The sequence below is a fragment of the Sus scrofa genome, chromosome 11, assembly GCF_000003025.6.
Source record: "Sus scrofa isolate TJ Tabasco breed Duroc chromosome 11, Sscrofa11.1, whole genome shotgun sequence".
Lineage (NCBI taxonomy): Eukaryota > Metazoa > Chordata > Mammalia > Artiodactyla > Suidae > Sus > Sus scrofa.
Genome location: NC_010453.5, coordinates 69,777,108 through 69,801,586, shown reverse-complemented (window position 1 = coordinate 69,801,586; position 24,479 = coordinate 69,777,108). Strand labels below are relative to the sequence as shown.

The following is a 24,479-nucleotide window of genomic DNA, read 5'->3' as shown; positions in this document are numbered from 1 at the left end:
TTATGCTTCAGAAAGAGTGTTCATTTTGAATGGCTGAATCAGGCATAGATCCAGAGAAAACAGCAAAAGCTGTCATGTAAAGAAGCAAAGAGAATTCGGCCTCGATTTGCTCAATGCAGAAAAACTCCTTTCTTCAGATGGAACAGAATGTGTCTTTTTCTCATATCTTAAGAAGAGTCCAAAAAATACCCTTCGCTCCCGTTAACCCACAGATCTGTGCATGTTTTCTAAGCCACTATGGACTCGATTTTTAAATGAGACTCTTTCCCAAGTATGAATGCTTTTTAAACTGTTTTCTTTTAGAAAAGCCAACCCAAAACAGCCAACAATTTTCATTTATCATAATCCTCAAATTCAGTTATTTGTCCCAGCATTCCGAAAGGAACTGAAACGGAATAATGTTTGAATATTTTAACAGAAGAAAGCTTGGGCTGAAATATGGAAGATTTAAGTGATGAGGCAGGATGGGGTATGTATCACGTAAGAGCAATTACTCCCAGCTCTCTTGAGAAGCACAAGGAAAGGAAGAGGCTTTCAGCCGCCCAATGGGTAATGATATCTCAGCAAGACAGACGCTGAGCCATAGAATAGCTCTGCGCTGAGATGATTTATATTTTTTAAAGCTCAAGGTTGGAAATTTTTTCTTTTGATTCTAATTTCCTCTTTGCGGGGGGGGAAAAAAGAAAGAAAGAAAAAATTAAGCACGTGAGTCTGTTGCAAAGCTATCACGCAATCTGTCTGCTCCAGCCGGACTTCCTGCTCAGTTGAAACCATTGTAACCTCTTTCCTTTGCACCATTCTTTGCATTAGGTTTTTCAATACAGAGAATAAAATCTTGGGATTCTCTGCACTGCGTTTCTCCCATTCAAGGGTCATCATCTTTGAAAAAAATTTTAAGTGGCAATTGATAGGACGATTACTGTATGTTGGGTCTGCTGTTGCGCGAGAGTGTAATGATTTTAAATTGCTTTCCTGTATATCCAATGTAATCCACGTTATTCACTCACTTGCATCAAAGTAAATTAATCTTGGAAAATCTGTGCTTCCATGCAGGAAGGGAAAGAATGTGGATAAAAGCTAGAATACCACTTTATCCCATAGTGAAGAAACTTTACAGTGGCTTCAAAATACTGTGAAATACTTTCCTCTATCCTGGCTGCATCATCTTCCTCCACCACCCACCCTCTCCATACACACACGCTAGTCCCATCTTGCTCTTTCTTCTTCTCTTCTCTTTTTATAGCTTGGTCAGGATCTTGGGCTGGAGAAGAAATGGTCAAAGTTGTGGGGATTAATAGTAGCATAGCAAGAATTAAATATGCCCCAGTGCTCTTCTGCTCTTTAAACTATAACATACATACACAAGGAGGCATTTTGCTGAATTTTTACGCACGGAAACCCCCAGCACCCAGATCAGGGAATACTGATAATACCTTAGAAGCCCCTCCCCACACCCCCGGCCAGTCATCGTGCTCCCCTCGCCCCCAGGGTAAAAGCTCTCCTGGGACCAAGCAGATAGGTTAGTACTGCCTTGTTTTTAACTTTATGTGACTAGGATCATTCGGTAGTTACTCTTTTGTTTTGTCTGGTTTCCTTCGCTCAGCCTCGTGTGGTGAAATTCACCCACTTTCTTGTGCTTGGATGTTGGTCTTGGATGCAGAGGTTTCCGTAGACCACAGTTCGCTTTTCTCTTTGGGGGCCGATGGGCACTTGAAGAGTTTTAAGTTTGGGACTCTTAGAAACAGCATCACTCTGGGCCTGGGCGGGAATAGGTGTGTTGTGTGTACACACACATTTCTGGAAGGTGTCTGCCCAGGAGGGGACTGGCAGGGCCACTGGGTGGGCGTGTGCTCAGCCATCATAGATGCTGCTCATCTGTGAACAGCAGAGAGAGCACTTGGGCAGTGGCACACAGAAAGAGGCCCCTTCCGGCTGGTGGAAGATTCCCTTGGTGCCTCCGCAGTGAAGGCGGACGCATCGACCACTCCGGCAGCCTGGCGTCTGTGTCTGTTTTAATTGCCCCCTTGGGCAGATCCAAGGGCCAGCAATGCCTGACGGGCAAGAGGAGGGTTCGCAGGACCCTGAAGAACCTGCGGAGTCATCAAAAGAGCGTCTCACTTGCTCTTTGCAGGTTTACAATGATCAACTCATGGTGAGTTCATATCTATTGAGTTACAAAGAGTTACTCTATTTCTACTCTCTAGAAGGTGCTAGAAAGGTAAACTAAAAATGAAATCCTGCCCTTAAGGAGCTTACAAGCTTTGGAGAGTATAGATAATAACTCTACTACAAATTAGAATGAGATGAGTCCCATTTTAAAAACATAGGCAAAGTGATTATTTTTTTAATACTGGTAACTTATATAGACCAGGATATTTGAATAAATGTTACAAAATATTACATGTAAACTTATTCTACTATTCATCAGTTCATCAGTTCATCAGTGGCAGGCATAAGTCCAGGTTAAATGCCACAGTCTAATTTTGTTCTACTCTGTGAATCTAGAGACACTAACAAACATTCAATTAGTTTTGCTTATCTCTCCATCCTTCAAAATATACCTAAAATGCTTTCTCTCTCTCTCTCTCTCTCTCTCTCTCTCTTTATTTATTTATTTTTTTTGTCTTTTTAGGGCTGCACCCATGGCATATGGAAGTTCCCAGGCTAGGGGTTGAATCGAAGCTGTAGCTGCCAGCCTGCACCACGGCCACAGCAATGCCAGATCCGAGCTGAGTCTGAAACCTACACCACAGCTCACAGCAACACCAAATTCCTAACCCACTGAGCAAGGCCAGGCATTGAACCTGCATCTTCATGGATACTGGTCGGTTTATTACCACTGAGCCACTATGGGAACTCCTAAAATCCTTTCTTTTATTTCCCAGTGATCAGCTGGAGAGTTTAGTTCTGCCATTTGATCAGTTTAATTATTCATTCAACAAATATCTCTTTAGCTGACTTTGTGGCAGGCCCCAGATACAAAATAATGAAAAACAAAAACAAAAAACAAAACCTCACACGGTCCCTGTCCTCTAAGAATTTACAGTTTCGGGAAAAGCAGATAGAGCGTTCATAGGAGGTCACACACTGTGGGGACAAATAGTGCTCAGTGGCGTGGGCTTAATAGTGTCTTCCCCAAATTGATGTCCGCCAGGAACCTCAGAATGAGTGCTTGTTTGGAAACTAGATTTTTGCAGGTATAATCAGTTAAGATCCTACGGGTTTGGGGTCAGCTGTAATGTCAGTGATCCATGTCTTTGTAAGAGAAAAAAAGGAGATTCAGATAGAAAGATGCAGAGACACACAGGGAGGAAGCCCAAGCGAGGACAGAGGCTGATAATGGAGTGATGCAGCTACGAGCCAAGAGCACCGAGGACTGTGACAAGCTGAAAAGAGTCAAGGAAGGCTTCTCTAGAGGCTTCAGGGAGAGGATGGCCTTGCTGGTGCCTTGATTTAGGATTTCCAGCCTCCAGAATACCAAGAGCATCAATTTTTATTGCGTTAAGCCTCCAATCTTTTTTTTTTTTGCTTTTTAGGGCTGCACTTGAGGCATATGGGGGTTCCCAGGCCAGGAGTCGAATTGGAGCTACAGCTGCCAGACTACACCACAGCCTTAGCAATGCCAGATCTGTAACCTACAGCGCAGCTCAAGGCAACACCAGATCCTTTAATCCACTGAGCAAGGCCAGGGATTGAACCCGAATCCTCATGGATCCTAGTTGGGCTCGTTACTGCTGAGCCACAACGGAAATTTCCTAAGCTACTGATCTTATAGTGAATTTTTTTTTTTTTTTGTCTTTTTTAGGGCTACACCTATGGCATATGGAAGTTCCCAAGCTAGGGGTCTAATTGGAGCCACAGCCGCCAGCCTACACCACAGCCACAGCAACGCCAGATCCAAGCCACGTCTGCAACCTACACCACAGCTCATGGCAACGCCGGATCCTTAACCCACTGAGCAAGGCTAGGGATCGAACCCGCAACCTCATGGTTCCCAGTCGGATTCATTTCCACCGTGCCACAACGGGAACTCCATGATCTTATAGTGATTTATTTCAACAGTCGTAGGAGCCTACCACAATTTGTGTTCGATGGAACCATAGGAAATGCTGACGTTGGCTGCTTTGACCCCCACAAACCTGGCAGCTTCGTGGGTTCAACCCATTATTCTGTGAACACGTGAGAGGCAGACCTTGTGGGTGAAAGAACGCTTCTCAAGGATGGCTGGTGGGACGGAAATCAGAAAGCAGACAGAAGTTCATGAAGAACAAGAGAGAAAGTGGGGGAGGAGCTCCCCGCAGAGGGACTGGGGCCGCAAAGGCTCTGGGGCAGAGGCCTGGACATGTCTGAGGATCTGAAAGAGGCAGCCAGGTGAGGCTGGATAGGCAGGGCTAGGTAAGGACAGGTAGGCACAGGTAAAGACAGCTGACCCCAAATCAGGTGTTAAAGCCTCAAGGTTGACGGTTTTGTTTTGAGAACAATGGACCCAAAGTGAAGGGTTTAAGCCAGAAAGTGAGACATTAACTGTGACCACAGATGGGGCACGGATTTGAAGGAGCCAAACCAGATGAGGAGACGGGGGACGGGCGGGGAGGAGCCAGAGGGCATCTCTGACCAGGGGCGCCCGGATGGGGATGCAGAGAAGGACCTGCCGAGAGGCTTTTAGGAAAGAGCTCTGCGTTTTTGTTTTGATGGCGTAACCTGATTAAATATGCCATCTGCCCTTGCTTCTCTTTGAAGACATTTAATTCTCCCAAAATTTACAAACCAGCCCTGGCCGGCCTGCAGCCCCAGCCCCCGTGTTGACCAACGTCATCGAGTGGAGCGATCGGGCTGCCCAAGAAGCCTCTGGAAGGAAAAGCCATACCGTCATCTTTTTTCTCATTTCTCCCCACGCGCCTCACCTTGTGGTCACATTACTTTTTATCGCAGTGGGAAGAGCCATTATATTTTACTGTCCTTATCCATTTATATAACTGTCTATCCACTTTAACGTGGGCTCTGTGAAGGCGAATACCATGTCTTCGTGGTTTTTCTATCCGCAGAACCTAGCACGGAAGCTGGCCTGTGGGATTGGACTCATAAGTGAATGCACTGATGTACAAATAAATGAATCAGCAGACACACGAATTAAATACTTCATTCCTGCTCTGTCTTCTTAGCCTGCCTTTGGCCTTTGATATTTGCCCTTCTCTCTGGTCTGACTTAACATATTAACTGCACTTTCCCCCCTGTGTCTTTTACTTACCACGACGAATGATTTTTCTACTGGTCGTGCCAAGAAACTCTTGGAGAACAAGTCTCTTCCTCATGAATCTCTTTCTTTATATATGGAGCCATTTATCGAATTGTCTGCATCTCCCGGAAATGCTCAGAGCTGTTGTTCTGTGCCTTGGGGAGCTAGGTCTGTATCACTCTTGTCGTCATAACCATCGAATCATTGAGAAAGTGCAGAGGTCAGGGTTCCCCTTGGGGAGGGAGGATGACGTGAACAAGGGTGGCCCCTTCCCTCAGTGAGTTACCGCCTAAGACAGAAAGTCAGCGTTGACGCACAAATGACATAAGGTAAACCTTTCTGTCACATTAAACCCGAATAAAACAGTCCTTCTGGTGGCACGAGAAAGAAAGGCTGGTCTCCTGAACCGAGAAGCGGGACTTGGGATCTCACCTTGGGCTCACAGTTGGTCCCCTGGGCCCGATACTGTGTTAAAGTGGGGCTGTTCCCCCAACGGCAGGCCTCCCGTGCCCTCTGGCTAAGCTGGCTGCCACTTCTCTTCTCATTTTATGTATTTCTTGGGGCCATACCTGTAGCCTATGGAAGTTCCCAGGCGAGGGGTCAAATTAGAACTGCAGCCGCCGGCCTACACCACAGCCCCAGCAACGCCAGACCTGAGCCTTGTCTGTGACCTACACCACAGCTCACGGCAACCCCAGATCCTTAGCCCACTGAGCGAGGCCAGGGATCGAACCCGAAACCTCATGGATACTAGTAAGATTCGCTTGCTGAGCCAGGGCAGGAACTCCTCTCTTCTCATTTTCAAAACTTCCATGGTCTCTCATGCTCACTTTTCCACAAACCCAGGACAGAGTGTCATTATAAAATAAAAGCCCACCCACCGGGGCTAAGAAGCTGGTTTTGGAATATGCTCTGCTAACCCCACCCAGAAGGACTGCCCGAATTAAAGTCCTCCTTGACCTCAGCTTTATGTGTCAAGCCTCAACTTCCGTGAAACCCCTTCTGTAAAAATAGAAAAACGAACTTAGAGAAATATGAATAAATAAATAAGCCATTGGCTTCTCATTGCCCAGATACTTTATGACCTGTAATTTAATAATCCCCAAGCGTCTTTACAACCACCTAGAAAACTCTTGCCCATGGGCCAAAATCGTTTCCATCTTGAGCTTTTCTTTCTTTAATCTGTTGACTAAATGATCCATTTCCTTCACACGTTCCCTCTTTCACATATTCCCACTTTGTTTTCTTTTCGGTTGTTGTTTCTTGTCTTTTTGCCTTTTCTAGGGCCACTCCCTTGGCATATGAAGGTTCCCAGGCTAGGGGTCGAATCGAAGCTGTAGCCGCCAGCCTACACCAGAGCCACAGCAACGCCAGATCCGAGCCACATCTGCAACCTACACCGCAGCTCACAACAACGCCAGATCCTTAACCCACTGAGCAAGGCCAGGGATTGAACCCGCAACCTCGTGGTTCCTAGTCGGATTCGTTAACCACTGGGCCATGACGGGAACTCCACAGATATTCCCACTTTGGATTTTCATTTGTTTTTTACTGTCACTCTCTCTCTGTTTTTGTTTTTGTTTTTGTTTTCCGTCTTTTAGGGCTGCAGGTGCAGCATATGGAGGTTCCCAGGCTAGGGATTGAATCAGAAGTGCAGCTGCCGGCCTACACCACAGCCACAGCAACATGGGATCCCAGCCTCATCCGTGACCTACACCACAGCTCATGGCAGTGTCCGATCCCTAACCCACTGAGCGAGGCCAGGGATTGAACCCCCATCCTCATGAATGCTAGTCAGTTCATTACCAATGAGCTGCAATAGGAACTCCTTTTTTACTCTTGATTTCATTTCTTTTTTATTCTCTTGATTTTTTAAATTTTCTTGACATTTATAAAGCACATTTTGCTATTTAAATATGTTAGTGATGAAAAATCAGTCAACAGTAAAAAATGTTTGTATGAAAAGGGGATTATGTTTGGGGATAAAATAACGTACATTTTTCTTTTTTTTTTTTTTTTCTGGCTTTGTTTTTTGTTTAGTTTTCTGTTTGCCCAGACTGTTTGAGTGTACATGATAGGGCTTTGCTGCCATCTGCTGTTCATTCGTGTAATAACTCATGGTTCCTTTGAAAATTCCAACAGACAATGACACAGAACCATAGCGTCTCTCCTTTTCTTCTTTCTATTTTCTTTTCTTTTCTTTAGTTAAAGCAAAGCGAAGCAAATGCAGACACCAAAGAAAAACTCCCTTTGCGACTTCGGATCTTTGAAAAATTTCCCAACAGACCGCAAATGGTGAAAATCTCAAAGCTTCCTTCGGACTTTACGGTTCCTAAAATCAGGTATTAAATAAAGTATGTCTTCAATCGTGGATCTCAAATACACTGTGAAAGATTCCTTTTAACTCTGACTCATCCCTTCTTTCAAACTCACATGGGTGCACTTTTTGCTGTGTTTTTTTTTAAGTTATTCTTCATACTTCTACTCTGTCTACCTCTGTTTTAAAAACCATTGACCCCCCTGAAGCGGTCAATCTGAAGCAAAGTCATCTGACAGCTATGTTAGTCTAGGCAAGGCTGCTTCCAGATGCTTCTCCCTGAGGTGGCCCCTTGGGGATCTGACTTCCCTGGTAACTGGCAAGGGGCTCTGCCTCACAAAGAGGGCAGGGTAGCCATCGGCCTCTGACCCTCAACCAGGTAGTATAAGATTGCATCTGAGCCCCTTTTATGTTCAAGTAAATGGAGAAACCACCACTGACCAGGTTTCTGTATTTCTGTGATGGTGTTTGTTTAGAATGTCATGTCTGGATACAGTATAACACGTCTTCCATTTTTTAAAAGACTCATGGCATTGCACACCCAAACTAGTGGGATTTCTTTTACCCCTGTTGCCTGCAGGTGAAGCAATTGCATTGAAGATGCTTCAAAACACTTATTTTTAATAGTGAAAGGAAATTCTTCCAGTTATAGCTCAAAATTACAAATAGAACCAGAATAATATCAACTATGATATTTTTTTGAGACAAAACTACTTTTAAAAACAATTCTAGGGGGAGGTTTTTAAAAGTATGAGACTGGATGTGGTGCCATACTATTTAAAATTCAAATGGAAATATATTTGCATCTCTGATTTTAAAAAAACAAAATTGAAAACCTGAAAATATGAAGTATCTAAAGGAGCCATGAATTAGATTCAAGATTAGTGAAAAGCGGTTTATTTGAAGTCTCCCCATGCTTTGGAGATCAGATGAAGTAAGTTTCTTTTTTTGAGTTATTTTTGAGTCTTCAAATGTAAAATTATCTCTCAAGGATTCTTGTGATGAATGAAAGTTCAGAGAGATAAACTAATACCTCGGAGTCTGAGAGGGAAGGAAAGTATCTTATTACCACCATAGGGTTCAAAAAGATACCATCAGTTACTGAATATTGTTGCCGAAAAGTAATTCCAGGGACACTGCTTTTAAAAACAGGAAGGACTGAAGATCCAGGAATTTTTCTCTAAACCAAACATTTTGCATATTCAGTTTGTGATTAAATCTCAACACCTCTCGGGGTGACATGTCATTTTCTCTGACCTGTTGTCCCTGTTTTACGGTAGCTCGGGCAAATGCATCATTACAAAATGCCATCCCTTGCTCCATCTCATTAATAATTCTGAACGTGTGTGTACTTTGTTTGCAAAGGGAAAGTTTCATGAAGCAGTTCATCGATCGCCAGCAACAGGATACTTGCTGCCTCTTACGAAGCCTTCCATCGGCCTCCTCTTCATCCTGCGATCATTCCAAACGCTCCGCGATTGAAGATAACAAGTACATTGACCAAAAAGTAAGATGCACTGTTTCCAATAACCAGAGTTTTCTTAAGCATATACGATAGAGAAAAGAACCACTGCAAACGAATGTCTCAGGAGAATAATGAAGGAAATAAATTTTGTGGTGGGAAAAAAAAAATCATGAAACCTACCATTTGTAAATTTGTGAATCTAAATTTTTGAATTTTGACTTTCAATTTTGAACTTAGAATTTTGACATTCAATTTTGAAATTTGAATGTTGACATTTTGAATTTCGGCATTTGAATTTTGCATAGAAACAAGTCAGATTAGACATGCATAGAATTTTGCTTTTCTGCAAATCAGCTTTTGAACCACGCCCTGGTGCACAGTGACTTCCAACAGGTGGACAGCTTTCCCAAACCTGCATTTTCTCACATGCAGAAGAAAGGGCTCTGAGCTCTCAAGGTCACAGCCCAGGCTTAACGGTGGCCTGCGCGTGGCCTTCTGCAAGAGATCATGCTGTTTCCAGTTATCATGCCAGGGAGCCTAACCAGAGCAAGCTTCTCTAAAATCAGCCCAAACAGCTGCCGTTTACTGAGCTGTAAAGCCCGCGACAGGAGTTATCTCTAGTCATAACGTTCTGATTTATTCATGTTCTGAGTCACCTATGTCTTTATTGAAAAGTAGATGGGGAATTCTTCTCCCCAGATGCCACAGTTAGAAAACGAAAGATCAGAGTTCCCGTCGTGGTGCAGAGGAAATGAATCCGACTAGGAACCAAGGGGTTTCGGGTTCGATCCCTGGCCTCGCTCAGTGGGTTGAGGATCTGGCGTTGCCGTGAGCTGTAGCTCCGATTGGACCCCTAGCCTGGGAACCTCCATATGCTGTGGGTGTGGCCCTCAAAAAAAAAAAAAAAAAAGGCAAAAGGAAACGAAAGATCAATACCGGAGTTTGTAAAGGAGATTGCACATTAGAGTCTGCAAAAGCATCTACGGCACTTGCTAGTATTTCGCTTCGAAGTCCTAGTTTCTCTTTTTATTCCTTCCATTATCACCGCCTTTTTCGATGGCTTATCACCAAACACGTGTTTCTCTGTTATCATGTGAAAATGAAGTGCCAGCTCCTTTGTGCGCCAGGCTTCTCTGCTTGTCCTCCTGCTCCGAAGGGGACCCTTGCAGAGGATTTTGCTGCCTCCTTTTCTCGCATTACGTGCCCAAGTGAAACTCGCACCTCTGTCCTTGGTCCCTGGCCCGGCCGCTGTGGCTGAGGGGTTTTGTTCTGTTACGATGGTGGTGATTTCCTTGGTAACACGCCTCTTTTCACTCAAGGATTTTCATCTACGTCTTTTCTTTTCGTTACCTGCAGATGTTATTTCTCCATCTTAGAGATGCCAAGGTTGTAGATGACAAGTCTGATGCCAGTGTCATTTGTTTTCCGCGTGAAAGTAATTAGGTTTTTCTTGGTTGGTTGGTTGGTTTTCTGGTTTCTCTTGGGAAGTTTGTAAGGCTTTCTGCATAGCCTTGGAGCCCAGAAGCATTACCGGGATATTCTTTGTATGTCTTTTATCATCTGAACTGCCCAAAGTGGGGAGTCTTTTCAGTTTGCCAACTAAGATAGCTGTCGGAGAAATTTTCATTTATTATTTCTTCGATTATTCCTTTTCCATCTCCTCCCTCCCCACTTTTCCTTTATGATTGATAGCTCTCTATTTTTCTTCTGTGCTTTGAAATAGGTGTTCTGTTTGATCTTGCAGACTGCTAATCTGATTTCAACTGAGAGCATCCTTTGCTTTTCAATTTTGAGGGAAAAATCATGAAACGTGCGTGCGTTCACACACACAATACTGTTACCGCTCCTTAAAGCCTTTTGCTCTTTTAAAAAAATGGTCATTAAACTTTTCATGTCTTTCCCAGTTATTTTGCACACAACGTGGTGTACACGGTGTAGAAGCAAAACTGTTTCTATGTTGGTGGATAAGCAAGTGGGAGGATGATGGCCTGGTTTCACTCAATTATTCTGAAATTGCATTTTATGTACCAGCACACAGATTGCTTATTTTTAAAAATTTTTTTCAAAAGCGGACTTTAAGCCAGAGGGTGTGCCGTGAAACCCCAGTCTGGGCTGTGGGTGTGAGCAGCCCACTCCAGGAAGAGCATCGAGAACTGATACCTTCGATGTCCAACATGGCAAATCCACAATGTGGTTTTTTAAACCCCTAGTAACAATATCCCACTGGACATACCACATTGGAATCTTAGTCTGTGAAACCTTATTTTCTCTCTAAAAGGAAACGGGATGTCCCTCACACCTCATGGATGAAATATTTTGAAACTGGTGAGAAAACATTTTAAAAAAGACTCTTGGCAGGTGAACGGGATGGGGAAAGGGTGTCCAGGAGGGATTTGGTGCCTGTTGAGAGGTCGCCACTATCCCTTCCCGCATGATCTCTGTGTTGGGTTGGCTTGAAGAACTTCCAGTGCTGTCTCTGATTTCCTGAATGTCCTTATATGTCTGTGGCTTCTTTTCATATTGACAGGTATTTTTAACTCACAGAAAGTAAGCTAACACTGATAATTTTATTCTGTAACCTTATAGTCGAGCCTCTCATAATATCCTCAAATATAATGAACTAGCAAAGACACTGATCCCAGGAAATAGACAAATCACTGAACTCTAAAGTGACTGAAACTTTTTTTTTTTTCCTTTTTAGAGCCACACCTGTGGCATATGGAAGTTTCCAGGCAAGAGGGTGAATCAGAGCTGCAGCTGCCGGCCTACACCATAGCCACAGCCACACCAGATCCAAGCCACATGTGTGACCTACACCAGAGCTCACAGAAATGCTGGGTCCTTTAACCCACTGAGTACGGCCAGGGATCCAACCCACATCCTCATGGATACTAGTTGGGTTCTTAACCCGCTGAGCCACAACAGGAACTTCTGCGACTAGAACTTTCTGAAGACGCGGACCGTCCCGGATCTATAAGGTTGATGAATTCAAACACATGTTAGCCATATAGTCTCAGACAAGGAAAATTCTCAGTGAAGCCATGAGCTATGTAGGTCGCAGACACGGCTCAGATCTGGCGTTGCTGTGGCTTGGGCGTAGGCCAGCAGCCATAGGTCTGATTAGACCCTTAGGCTGGGAACCTCCATATGCTGGGGGTGTGGCCCTAAAAAAAGCAAAAATAAATAAATAAATGAAAGTAAATTCTCAGTGATGGGTAAGCTGACCTTCATCCAAGGTCAGCCTCGTTGGCCATACGTAGAGAGGTTACGGTCAGACCAAGTGTGTCTTTACAGCCTTCAGCATCTGGGGAAACGCTCCAGTTTGGGAAGCAGCACATGAAGAACCTCGTGTCACCACATCTCAGTAGCTCTCCTGTTGTGGCTGCAGCAGAAAGACTCACAGCGCTGCCACCGTGACTTAAGCTTTGACCTTCCTTAGGCTGCTGGGAAACCAGATGTCCCAGTTCCTTTCAGGAGCCACTGTTTCCGGCTTGAGCTCCTGCCGTTCTTCATGAAGACTTAGGATCCGTCATCCTTGAGGGCCCTCGGGCCAAGGAAACCCCAAACGGAGAATCCTGTGTACCAAATTTCAGCCATGAGGATTTAAGAGGGCAGAGATCCAAGACAAAGCAGTCTGCTATCTGCACTTTTTTTTTTTTTTTTTTTTTTTTAATAGAGCTTCACCTGTGGTTCTAAAGGTTCCCAGACTAGGGGTGGAATCGGAGCTGCAGCTGCTGGCCTGTGCCACAGCCGTCGCAATGCTAGATCCAAGCCGCATCCGTGACCTACACCACAGCTCACGGCAACGCCAGATCCTTAACCCACTGAGCAAGGCCAGGCCTCAAGCCCACGTCCTCGTGGATGCTAGTGTGGTTCATTACCACTGAGCCACCACAGGAACTCCTGGTATCTGTACTGTACTTTTAAATATGGCAAGCCTTTCTCGTTCTTCTTAAAAAGAAAAACCCTACAGCCACATAAAAACAAAAACACACAGCAAAAATCCTGAACAGAGAGACCACCCCACCGTCAGCTCCCCTAAGAAAGTATTTTGCAGTGAGCACTTGGAAGTCTGCATTCCACCCAAGCTCCTTTGGAAACGCCAGGTCAGGGTCCAGGGGAAGGCAGGGCTCTTCCCCTCTGTGCGAGGAAACTCTCCCAGCCCCGCCCCGTGCAGATGGAGGCTGTGTCCCCCAAAGAGTAGCAAGAAATCCAAAAGAAACGAGGGGCTGGCTTTTGGCGATGATCATTACACGAACAAAGGAGCAATAAAATAAAACTTTTCCCTCAAGCATCACCTGTCAGGAGAGACTTCTGACCCCCTCTGCACTGGAGGGACGCGCTTCTTTTGCCAAGGAAATCACTGCGTCCCCAGCAACCTGGAGGTCACAAGTTAAGGGGAAAACTTGACAACAGAAGCCAGGAGGGGTGGGGATGGGGCTTGGTTGGTGGAAGCAGCACAGGAGACGCTAAAGCAAGATTTTCTCAAGTAATTACCCTGGCTTTGAACCACTGTAAGTAATTCCCATGGCAACCTCACTTTGCAGAGACCATGTTTTTAAAAATAGCCCAGTTTGATTACCTGCATCGTGCAGTTTAAAATACCTGCCCTTCTCCATAAACCACAACGAGCACACACACAGCTAATATCTTTAAAGCCAGTGTGTGGCTTGCTCAGATCCTAAAGGAAAAAGACAGCAGCATTGTCCCTCGTTTCTCTTGGGGTGAAGGCTGTCCTTCCAAACCCCATAGAAATGTCCCCAAGCGCCAATTCCCACATCTCCTCCCCTGCCCCACACCTGTGGGCATCTTCCCCTGCCCCACACCTGTGGGCCTCTTCAAGGGGTTCCTTTTGTTCCTGATGAAAGGATGAGCCTGCGTGTCTCGAGCAACGTCTTTCCAGCTTCGAAGCCGAAAGGAATCCGGCGGTGGTTTACTACCGTTTGTTTCCTCTGTGTGATTGAAATTAAACCCTCGGTTTCTCAAGGAGAGAGCTGGTTAGTAACCTGTGACCTTGGCTTTCCCATAACACTGGTAATAAAAGCATCCCACTCGGTCCTCAAGAGTGAATCAGCTCCTCCAAGACAAGGTTCCACCATAGCTGGCTCCAAGAACTCTCACTGCCTTTGACCTCCCTGACCTTTCTGCCCTGTGGTTTTGGCTGGGGTGCCATTTCTGGGGTCAGGAACCCTGGGGAACTTCACAGAGACAGATGGAGACCTGAGGGCGGTCTCAGTCACCCCCTGGTGCCCCTGCACGTCCTAGTATCGTATTGGAACCCATTTGATAAAGAACAGCGAGTATTTCTCCAAAAGTCAGGCAATGTCCCTTCTCTCCCTCCAGCCTCCTTTCTGTTAAACACAGAAAGTTCCATAAGAAGCCTTCATCATGAATAGCCAATACATGTACAAAATAAGAAAGAAAATGAAAAAAAGGAATTGCTATATTTTGTGTGCTCCTTTCATTTCCATATGTCTTCAGCATTCACTCAGTCATTCAACAAACATTTATAGAACGCCTGTTATTTGTCTGGCACTCTCCTGGGCTATGGGAATTCAACAGGGAATGAGATGCAAACTAGGCTCTTTAGAATCTTTTAGTCTAATGGGGAGAAAGACACGGAAATAGATGAAAGTAAAAAGCATTACCGGACTCGCTAAGTCCTTCCTGTAAGAGAAGGAAGGTTGAGCCATATAGGAGGTGGGTGCTCCAGGCAGAAAGGGAAGCATGTGGCCGGCCATCGAGAGCATCTTAACAGAACTGATCTTCAGAAGCAGAAAAAAACAGTGATTAAGACCAGTGACAGTGATTACGGGATGCAGGTTCCCAAACTTATCTATAAAAGAGAGATAATTCCTGGGAGTTCCTGTCGTGGCTCAGAGGAAATGAATCTGACCAGTACCCATGAGGACTTGGGTTCAATCCCTGGCCTCACTCAGTGGGGCTGTGAGCTGTGGTATAGTTTGCAGACGTGTCTTAGATCTGGCATTGCTCTGTCTGTGGCATAGGCCAGCAGCTACAGCTCCGATTCAGCCCCTAGCCTGGGAACTTCCATGTGCTGCGGGTGCGGCCCTAAAAAGAACCAAAAAAAAAAAAAAAAAAAAAAAAAAGAGAGAGAGAGAATTCCTATTTTTCAGGTGCATTCTAGAAGTAAATAATACATGTTAAATGCTTAGCATCACACCTGACACAGTTATTTTAATTAAAGCATGCCATTACTCTTATTTAAATGAACCTTCAGGAGTTCCCGTCGTGGCGCGGTGGTTAACGAATCCGACTAGGAACCATGAGGGTTCGGTCCCTGCCCTTGCTCAGTGGGTTAACGATCCGGCGTTGCCGTGAGCTGTGGTGTAGGTTGCAGACGCGGCTCGGATCCCGCGTTGCTGTGGCTCTGGCATAGGCCGTTGGCTACAGCTCCGATTCAACCCCTAGCCTGGGAACCTCCAAATGCCGTGGGAGCGGCCCAAGAAATAGCAACAACAACAACAAAAAAAATAAATAAAAAAAAATAAATGAACCTTCAGACATAACAATCTAGCTGAGCACAGTATATTAATTACTGATTGATTTTCCTTCTTGTCCTTGAGTCTGATTTTTTTTTTAAATCTGATTTTGATATTTCAGTTACTACCCCCATTGCCTACCTAGTGCTTAGGCTCTTAAGAAGTCAATGAAATTATGCTGGCAAGGTTTACTGTTCACGAAGCCTTGTTGATTGCCATGCCGCTTTTTATAATCTTCTACATGATTATAGAGTGTTTGATGCTTCGTTCCAGGAACTCCGCACCTAGCAAGTTACTCAGCCTGCTCTATAATTTCCAGGATGAACGTTAATTCACTTTAAAAAAAGAGAGAGAAGGCGAGAGAGAACAGCCTGTTTTCTTCTTGGGGGATTTCGCCCTTCTGAAAGCATTTTCTAAAATAATAGCTTAGTGTCTCTGCAGGGCCATTCCAGGCATATCTCAAGAGAGAATCCATGTGTGGCCATGGACAACGGAGTCACTTTATTGTACAGCAGAAATTATCACAACATTGTAAATCAACTGTACTTCAATCAAACTTTTTTTTAAAAGGCCTGTCTCTAGGAGCAGAATGGAGATTTCCACGATATTGCCCCCAACATAATCCTGCCCCTAACCAGGCCTGGGTCACAAAGATACAAAGTACTGCGGTCCTGGGGAGAGAAAAATCGAGTCCCCAGACTCAGTGTGAAAACCCTGCCACTGCTCTCTGTAGCCCGTGGATGCTCTAGTAGGTAATTGACTGTCCATGTAGTCGCAGTAATGGAGAGCAAACAAAACGAGGCATCCCATAAATGAAAACTTTTTTTTTTTTTTTTTGTCTTTTTAGGATTGCACCTGCGACATATGGAGGTTCCCAGGCTAGGAGTCGAATCGGAGTTGTAGCTGCCAGTCTACACCACAGCCAGAGCAGCGCAGGATCCGAGCAGAATCTGCAACCCACACTAGAGTTTACAGCAACGCAGGATCCTTAGCCCACTGAGCGAGACCAGGGATTGAACCTGCGTCCTCATGAATGCTAGTCAGATTCACTTCTGCTGAGCCACAATAGGAACTCCGAAAACTTTTTTGTTTGTTCATTTTTGTTGCTCTGGGCAGTACATTTTGCGCTCAGAGTGAAACATGGCTGTGACCGAGCACAGTCTTTATGTGTCATTTCTCGAGGACCTTTGTATGCAAATTGTGTGCCAGGGCCTGGGTCAAAATACATTTTGCTGCTTTCAACCAACAAGAGAGTAAGAATTCCCTATCAGTGATTTTTTTTTTGTAGAATATTCAATTGCGTAATCATTTTTAGCTTGGAATTATATGTGATTTGTTTGCATTCCTTAGGTGTATGTGGATTGGGGGGTCAAAAGCAAATCAGTGTAGACTTACGCATCCTTTGTACAGAATACAGAAGGCTTTTAATCCGGTGTTTTCAGTACAATCTCCAAAGAGGGCTGGGCGACCTGTGGTTGCCGCTGAACCTGTTTTTGAAATTTACGTTTTGCTCTACTTTTTAAACACGGTTCCCTTTTGAGTATAGAGGTGCTTATAAATTTTATTTTCCATCAAGACCGCATGTGTCAGAGCCGGTGCTGCTGCTGACCTTCTTATTTGGATCTGCAGTTCAAACTCAAGTGACTCATAGTTGGAGACCTCGGGCTGCTCCTTGTATTATCAGAGTGCCACGGATGTTAAATTCACAAACAGCCACTTGGTTAAAAGCATCTGGCGTTGTCTGCCAGAATCATAAATCCACCCATCTTTTTTTTTTTAAAATCTCCGCAGATATTCAGTCTTTGTCTTTCTGTTTATTTGAGCTATACCTGTGAAGTCATTTTGGTTTTACTTCTGTAGTTTAAATCTACCTAGCATGTTTTGTATTTTATTACCAGTTAGCACTATAGAGAAACCTATCCAATATTTTCCCAGTAATTAATTGAAGATCATGTTTCCCCCATGCGTTATCTTTATACTGGTTTAGCTGGGATGTAAGTTGTTGGAAATTTGACCAACTTTCCAATGACAGGCTTGAGTGATGAAAGCATGGTTGTAAAATTCAGGTGCAAAAAAGTCCAGCCAATGAAGTTTCCAATCATTGAGTTTCTCGTTTTACAGGATAGTCCTATATCTCAGGTGAATAGAGACTTTCAAAATAAGCATACCTCCTCTGTCATTTTTACCTGCTTCAGCTGTTATTTTAAGGATTCCCTTCACAGGGAAAAAAAAAAAAAAAAGAACACAAAGGGAGCCATTTTTTACATTAAGAAATTTATTCTTTTTTTTTTTTTTTTTTTCTTTTTCTGGCCACAGCTGTGGCATACGGAGGTTCCCAGGCTAAGGGTCGCATCGGAAATACAGCTGCAGGCCTACGCCACAGCCGCAGCAATGCCAGATCCGAGCTGCATTTGCGACCTACACCACAGCTGGTGGCAACACCAGGTCCTCAACGCATATCCTCACAGATACTGTGTTGAGTTCTTACCCGCTGAGCCACAAAGGGAACTCCTGTTCATTCTTTAAATGCATGTCCGGAAGGAACTATGCGCGAAGCTGACGAGGGAGGCAGATGTAGCGGGACAAGGACCACATCCCTCTTATCATGTGGAGCCTATGAGCCGGTCGAATGCACAAAAGACAAAAAGATGCATCAAACACAGAGCAGGGGCCAATGGGTATAGGGAGCCCTGGAGGCCAAAGGAATCAGCGTAACAGTTGCTGGGTGGGGGGGTTTTGTGTGTGTGTGTGCACACGTGCACACGTGCCTCTATGCCCACAACTTTCTATATATTTTAACTTTCATGGGTGGTGTTTTCTCGGGATGCAGAATTTATAATGCTGACATAACTTAAGATCTGGAATCTTGAGCCATCTAAAATTCCCTTTTCACAAGATTCACATTCTAAGACCCATTTCAAACCTTCCTAACAGGCTACTATAATGGCATTCACCTTTATATATCTTGTTATAGGACTCTTTTACGCTTGCCAGTAGCACTAATCAGCTTTTAAAAATTCTTTCTTTCTAAGCATAATGTCAATTCTGTAAAGTTTATTTTATGAAATATCATATGCACTTTGGGATCAATTTTCAGTTCATGGGTGCATGAAAAATTCAAATACAGATAAGTGAGGTACCACCTTCAACCTGTGTAATTTTAAGTAATTGCTTATTTCCAATGACTGTATTTTATGTGGGAGACACTGAATAAAGTGGCTCATTACAATAATTACACTGCACCTTTCTAGCAGAAATGACATTCATCAAGTCTTGTTCACTGGACCATGATTTGGGGCTTTATGGTCATATGTTTTTATAAACGCTTTCCCACTTAAATATCAATCTGTTAATATTTTTAAAGTGAGAAAATAAAAATAAGACCTCTCAAACTTTTCCCCAGTTAGCAGCAGAAATGTATTGTTAACAACTACATATGAAAAAAAGGAAGTCAAATGCTTACAATAAGTGTTTTTTTTTTTTTTTCTTCTCATAAACATTAATGGCTTCATTTTGAAGGGGGTTACTAGAATGAAACAATGGTTCTTTAGTTCTAAGCATGGAGCATCCCAAAGGAATCTAATATTTCCTGGTAGGTCTATGGTTACTTACAGGTGATTGAATAAATTGAATTAATATTCTGATTAAAAGTTGTGATAGATCCCTGATTTCAAGACATTAGGACCTTAAAATATAAATACCATAAACTACTGGCTCTAATGGGTTAGAAAGTTCAATGATCTCTTTAGTGCCTCAGGGTTGTTATTCTGAAAATCAGTTATGCCTGTCTAGAACAAAGGGGAAAACGGCCAATTTAGATTTTGCACTAGGGGTTAGGATAAATGATCAGATGTTATATGTGTAAACTAAATCTTTCAAATCAAGCAGACAATGTTTTGTTACAGTATAGCTTGGAAAATGCTTTTTTGATACTGTCAAGCCTAGTGACATTTTATGTAGACATCGTGATGTAGTAAAAAGCTGTACAATCCAGAGCTCAAATCATAATTCTGGAATTTATTATCTGGGTAACCTTAGACACCCTAATTTCTGTGCACCCAAGAGTTCTCATATGTCAAGAGATAACCTCTACCTCTGAGGATTAATATGAAGATTGTGTAAAATATGCACATAGTACAGCAACGCATGATCAAAGAGCCAAGGAAATGAATCAGGATTTAGGAGATTTTGAAATACACAGTTTACCAGTTTCATGTTATGGTCATTTATACAATTCTCCATTCAATGATGAAAGACTACACATTCCGATTCAAGAACACATGAATGATTTACAGAACGTGACCACTTACTACACCACAAAGGAATTCGAAATATAAACCAAACCAATATCTTAGAGAAGGCATTATTTGTCTTCAACACATTATAAAATTAGAAACCAAATAACAACTGCAAACACACACACATTTAGAAATTTTAAAACCATTTCCAAATAGCTGAGGGAATACAGAAGAAACTACAATGAAAATAAATCTAGGAACTGAAAAATAATGAACATAACATATATCAAACTTAGGAGAAGTAGCTAAAGGTATTCTTAGAGGGAGAGTCATAGCCTTGAATGCATATTTAGTAAAGGAATAAGTACTGGCATTCATCTTCCAAGTATTTAAGTATTTAGGGAAAAAATCAACCAAGAAAACACACCAAGACAGCAGAAAGAAAGAAATGATAAAAATAAAGCAGACATTCATTAAATGAGGGAGATAAGCAATAAATAATATCAATAAAACTAATATTTTGTTCTTTGAAAAGACTAATAGAAGTGATAAATCTGCAAAATTCAGTAAGACAAAGAGCGACAGGGATATTGGCATAATTTTTTAATCTCCTTTAATTCCCACGTGAAAATAAACAAGAATACCTAGATAACAAACCAAACTTCTATAAGCAACATTTATAACAAAACAAGGTAATCCACAGACTCTAAATAAAAGCAGGTACAGACAAACCATGATTTGCATGGTGTCTTAGTCTCTTTGAGCTGCTATAACAAAATACCATAGACTGGGTGGCTTAAACAGTAAATATTTAAAGGCTGGGAGTCCAAGATCAAAGTGTTGGTAGAATCTGTGTCTGTTTCTCTTCCTGGTTCACAAACGTCTGCCCTCTTGCCGTGTCCTCATATGGCAGAAAGAGCATCTCTTCCTCTTCTTATAAGGACACTGATCCCATCATGATCTCATCTAAACCTAACTGCCTTCTAAAGACCCCTCTTCTAATACCATCACATTGGGGTTAGGGCTCCGACGTGAATTTGGGGGGGACATGGACATTCAGTCAATAACACATGGTGCTGGTGACGGTAGAGAAGAGGCCCAGGTCTGTTGCAGGTCATCCGTTGTCTCTGGGAACACACAAAACCCTCTTCCCTCCACACTGAAGATCAGGAGTGGGATCAAAATTCAACAGGCCTGTGACAGGAGTGACAAAGGCAAAAAGCAGATCCAGATAAAAACTGGTGATGTCACGGGGGAGTGGGAACAGCCAGGCAACCCCAGAAAGAGGGCTGCTGTATCTGACCCTCTGCTCAACTAGGAGAGAAGCTCTGGAGTTGAGAGAGAAACACTGGAAAGGCAGGCAAATTAATTTTGCATGAAAATGAGCAGCCCAAAACTATTAAAGTCAGGTTCCCTACAAAAGTTACAAGAAAAAGAGAACAAGGAGCAGAATGCTATCCTATAGGCAGTGAAAGCTGCTATAAAGACACATCCACACGGAGCACCAACTGTATTAACTACTGTAAAATGAGAGTTCCCGTTGTGGCACAGTGGAAACAAACCCAACTAGTATCCCTGAGGATGTGGGTTTGATCCCTGGCCTCACTGGGCTTGGTCGTTTAAGGACCCGGCGTTGCCATGAGCTGTGGTGGAGGTGTGGCCTTAAAAGGACAAAATACAAAAAAAAAAAAAAAAAAGTCCAACATCTAAGAGTCCTGAGAAAGGAAAACCAAAGCAATAGACTAGAGGAAGTACTAACCTTTTCTGAAATATAAAAAGATTTGAAAGTACATATTGAAAGCACACAACAGGTATCTGCAAACACCCATCACGAATGACCAAAAATAAGACGTATTCCAGATAAATTACAGGAGTTTACATTTCTTTTAAAAATGGCACCTCTTCCAAAATGAAAAAAGTGATTTATGAAGGAGAGAATATTGGGTTATCATCAGACTTGCCAGCAGTAAAGCTTTAAGTCAGAAGAAAATAGAGTAGAAGTTTCCTGATGGCCTAGCGGTTAAGAATCTAGCATTGTCACTGCTGTGGCTCAGGTTCAGTCCCTGGCCCAGGAACTTCCATATGCCACGGGCACAGCCAAGACAAAGAAGAAAATAGAGTAATATATAAGAATACCCAGGGAAAGAATATGTGAGCTGGGTTATTTTATATCCAGGAAAATTGACTTTCAAGATGTAATAATATAAATTATGGACCATGTTATATTGTGTCCATGAACCTTTCCTGAGGGAACCACTAAAAGACATGCTTCAGGCAACCAACATGAATTCCAAAAGGACTCTGAAGTTATTCATGTATTCAGCAGAAAGTGACAGAACATTGGAAATCAGGAATTAAATATACTGATGTAAGAACCCGTGGCCAGCATTCAAGACACAAGTTCTATGTAGATCTACAACTACAAGAGGACTAAAATGAGGAGTAAAATACCAAAGAGCTATTTGCTCTGCTAACATGAATACCGTGCAAAATGCAAATGACCGGGGAGAATATAAATTGAGGCAAACCCTAAATATAGTCATGAGTTGTCTGGCTGTGTGCGAATAGGTATTGTAATTCTGAGACTGCTGCCAGTGAAATGTGAAACAAGATTAATGAGTAATTATGAGATCGTCTAATTCTGTCATCCCCTGTGTCCTTGATAAGGAAGAGTTTCGAGGGAGGGGTGGGGGGAGAGGCCAGTGTCTTAGAGATGAGGTTGGGTTAAAAACCGAGTGTCCTGAATTTAAATTGAAAGTATCCGGTCAAGTCAGGCAAAGGCCTCAAAACAATGACCAGCTCAGTAGCAGCGAGTATTGCTGGGATCCCAATCATTTCTTTCTTTCCTTTTTTTTTTCTTTCCTCTTTCTGTTTTTTTTATTTTTTATTTTTTTGGCTTTTTAGGGCCACACTCATGACATATGGAGGTTCCCAGGCTAGGGGTTGAATCAAAGCTGCAGCCGCCAGCTGACAGCCCCAGCAACTTGGGATCCGAGCCACGTCTGCAACCTACATCACAGTTCACAGCAACACCAGGTCCTTAACCCATCGAGCAGGGCCAGGGATCGAACCCTCATCCTCATGGATACTAGGAGGGTCTGTTTCCACTGAGCCACAACGGGAACTCCCCAGATCGTGTTCTTGAGACACTATTTCTCAATGACTAAACCAGGCTTCTTGGAGGAAATTGGTGATTTGGAATAGGAAGCACTCGAGATGAGCTGGGAACTGCTCGTCACACCTGAGCACAAAGAAGCTTTGCCAAAGACGACTAGAGTCATGTCCAAAGAACCTGTGGACCGAATTGGAAAAGCTTTTATGAGTACAACTGGGATCATTTGACCCACAGTAAGGATAACAGTTGTAATGGAGTGAAACCAATCTCATATGTTTAACTCCCTGAGTTTGTAATGACATTTGTTAAGTTGTAATTGGTCATCCTTAGAGGATGATAGAAAATCAATTAATTCTATAAAAACTAATCAGGTAAAGAAGAAAGCATGCATCTTGCCTTCTCCTTGGGAACTGTATTACCCAGTAACTAAGTAACGCAGGAAGGGAAGCGTCTCATTCGAAAATGAAAAAGAATATGACAATTTCAGGAGTTCCCTCTGTGGCGCAGTGAGTTAAGAATCCAATTGCAGTGGTTCAGGCCTCTGTGGAAGTGCAGGTTTGATTCCTGGCCAGGCACAGTGGGTTAAAGGATCTGGCATTGCCACAGCTACACACTTTGCAGCAGCAGCTTTGATTCAGTCCCTGGCCCAGGAACGTCCATATGCCATGGGCTGCATCCATTAACCGAAAGAATGAAAGAAATGATAATTTTACACACTGGATGAATCCACCGTCTAAGCAATGAATATCCATACGGCTAATGTCACAGAGAGAGAAGGCAACTGGGTTGTCAGCTGTGGTGTGATGATCAGCCCTTTCCAGCTCCCTGGCCTTATGGACGCATGGCTGACTTCACAGTATTTGTTTATAGCTTTGTTTGCAGCTTGGAGCTCTGTGACTTTGCCCCTCAGATTATCTAACTTCTGTTCAGAAGAAACTGGACAGTCCATTTTATCTGTTTACAGAGTTGTTCTGTCTCCTGCTTGCTTTTTGCTCCTTCAGCTTTGTTTAAAATACCATACGCTTAGCGTGGTTCCTCCACTTGCCTCGCTTAAAGGACCACCTAGTTCAGCACTTACGCAGATAGTTTGCCCCAAATTAAATTTGCCCGGTGCACGTATTTCCACCTTCAGTCCTTACCCACTGCCGCCTTTGCTATAGAAATTTGCACCATCCTTTCAAGGCCCAGTAGGACTTGTGCTTCTGCTTCTTCAGTTGAGTCCTTGCTAACTATTCCAGATACACCTGTTTCTCCCCTACCCAGACTGTACACGCCCCTGCATCTTTTCTATGGTACTTACTTACTACGTACTGTATCCTACTTTTTACTATATCCTATTTTTGACTGATAATCTCATGTATCGTAGCCTTGCCTTTATAATGGGGCTTGCTTTTTTTTTTTTTTTTTTTTTTTTTTTTGGTCTTTTTGTCTTTTTAGGGCCGCACCCACAGCATATGGAGGTTCCCAGGCTAGGTGTCGAGTCGGAGCTGTAGCTGCCGGCCTACATCATAGCCACAGCAACGCAGGATCCGAGCCGTGTCTGTGACCTACACCACAGCTCACAGCAACACCGGATCCTTAACCTACTGATCGAGGCCAGGGATC

General features: G+C 43.4%; 1 protein-coding gene across 4 annotated transcripts in view; it reads left to right on the top strand.

Moving 5' to 3' along the window:
- Positions 1 to 24,479, top strand: part of NALCN (sodium leak channel, non-selective) — a 312,666-nt gene that overhangs the window by 221,434 nt on the left and 66,753 nt on the right. For all 4 annotated transcript variants that reach the window (XM_021065878.1, XM_021065879.1, XM_021065881.1 and 1 more), the window contains 2 exons: positions 7,442 to 7,578; positions 8,919 to 9,060. In XM_021065878.1, the coding sequence (XP_020921537.1) occupies positions 7,442 to 7,578; positions 8,919 to 9,060 (279 nt within the window). The remainder of the gene's footprint in view (positions 1 to 7,441; positions 7,579 to 8,918; positions 9,061 to 24,479) is intronic.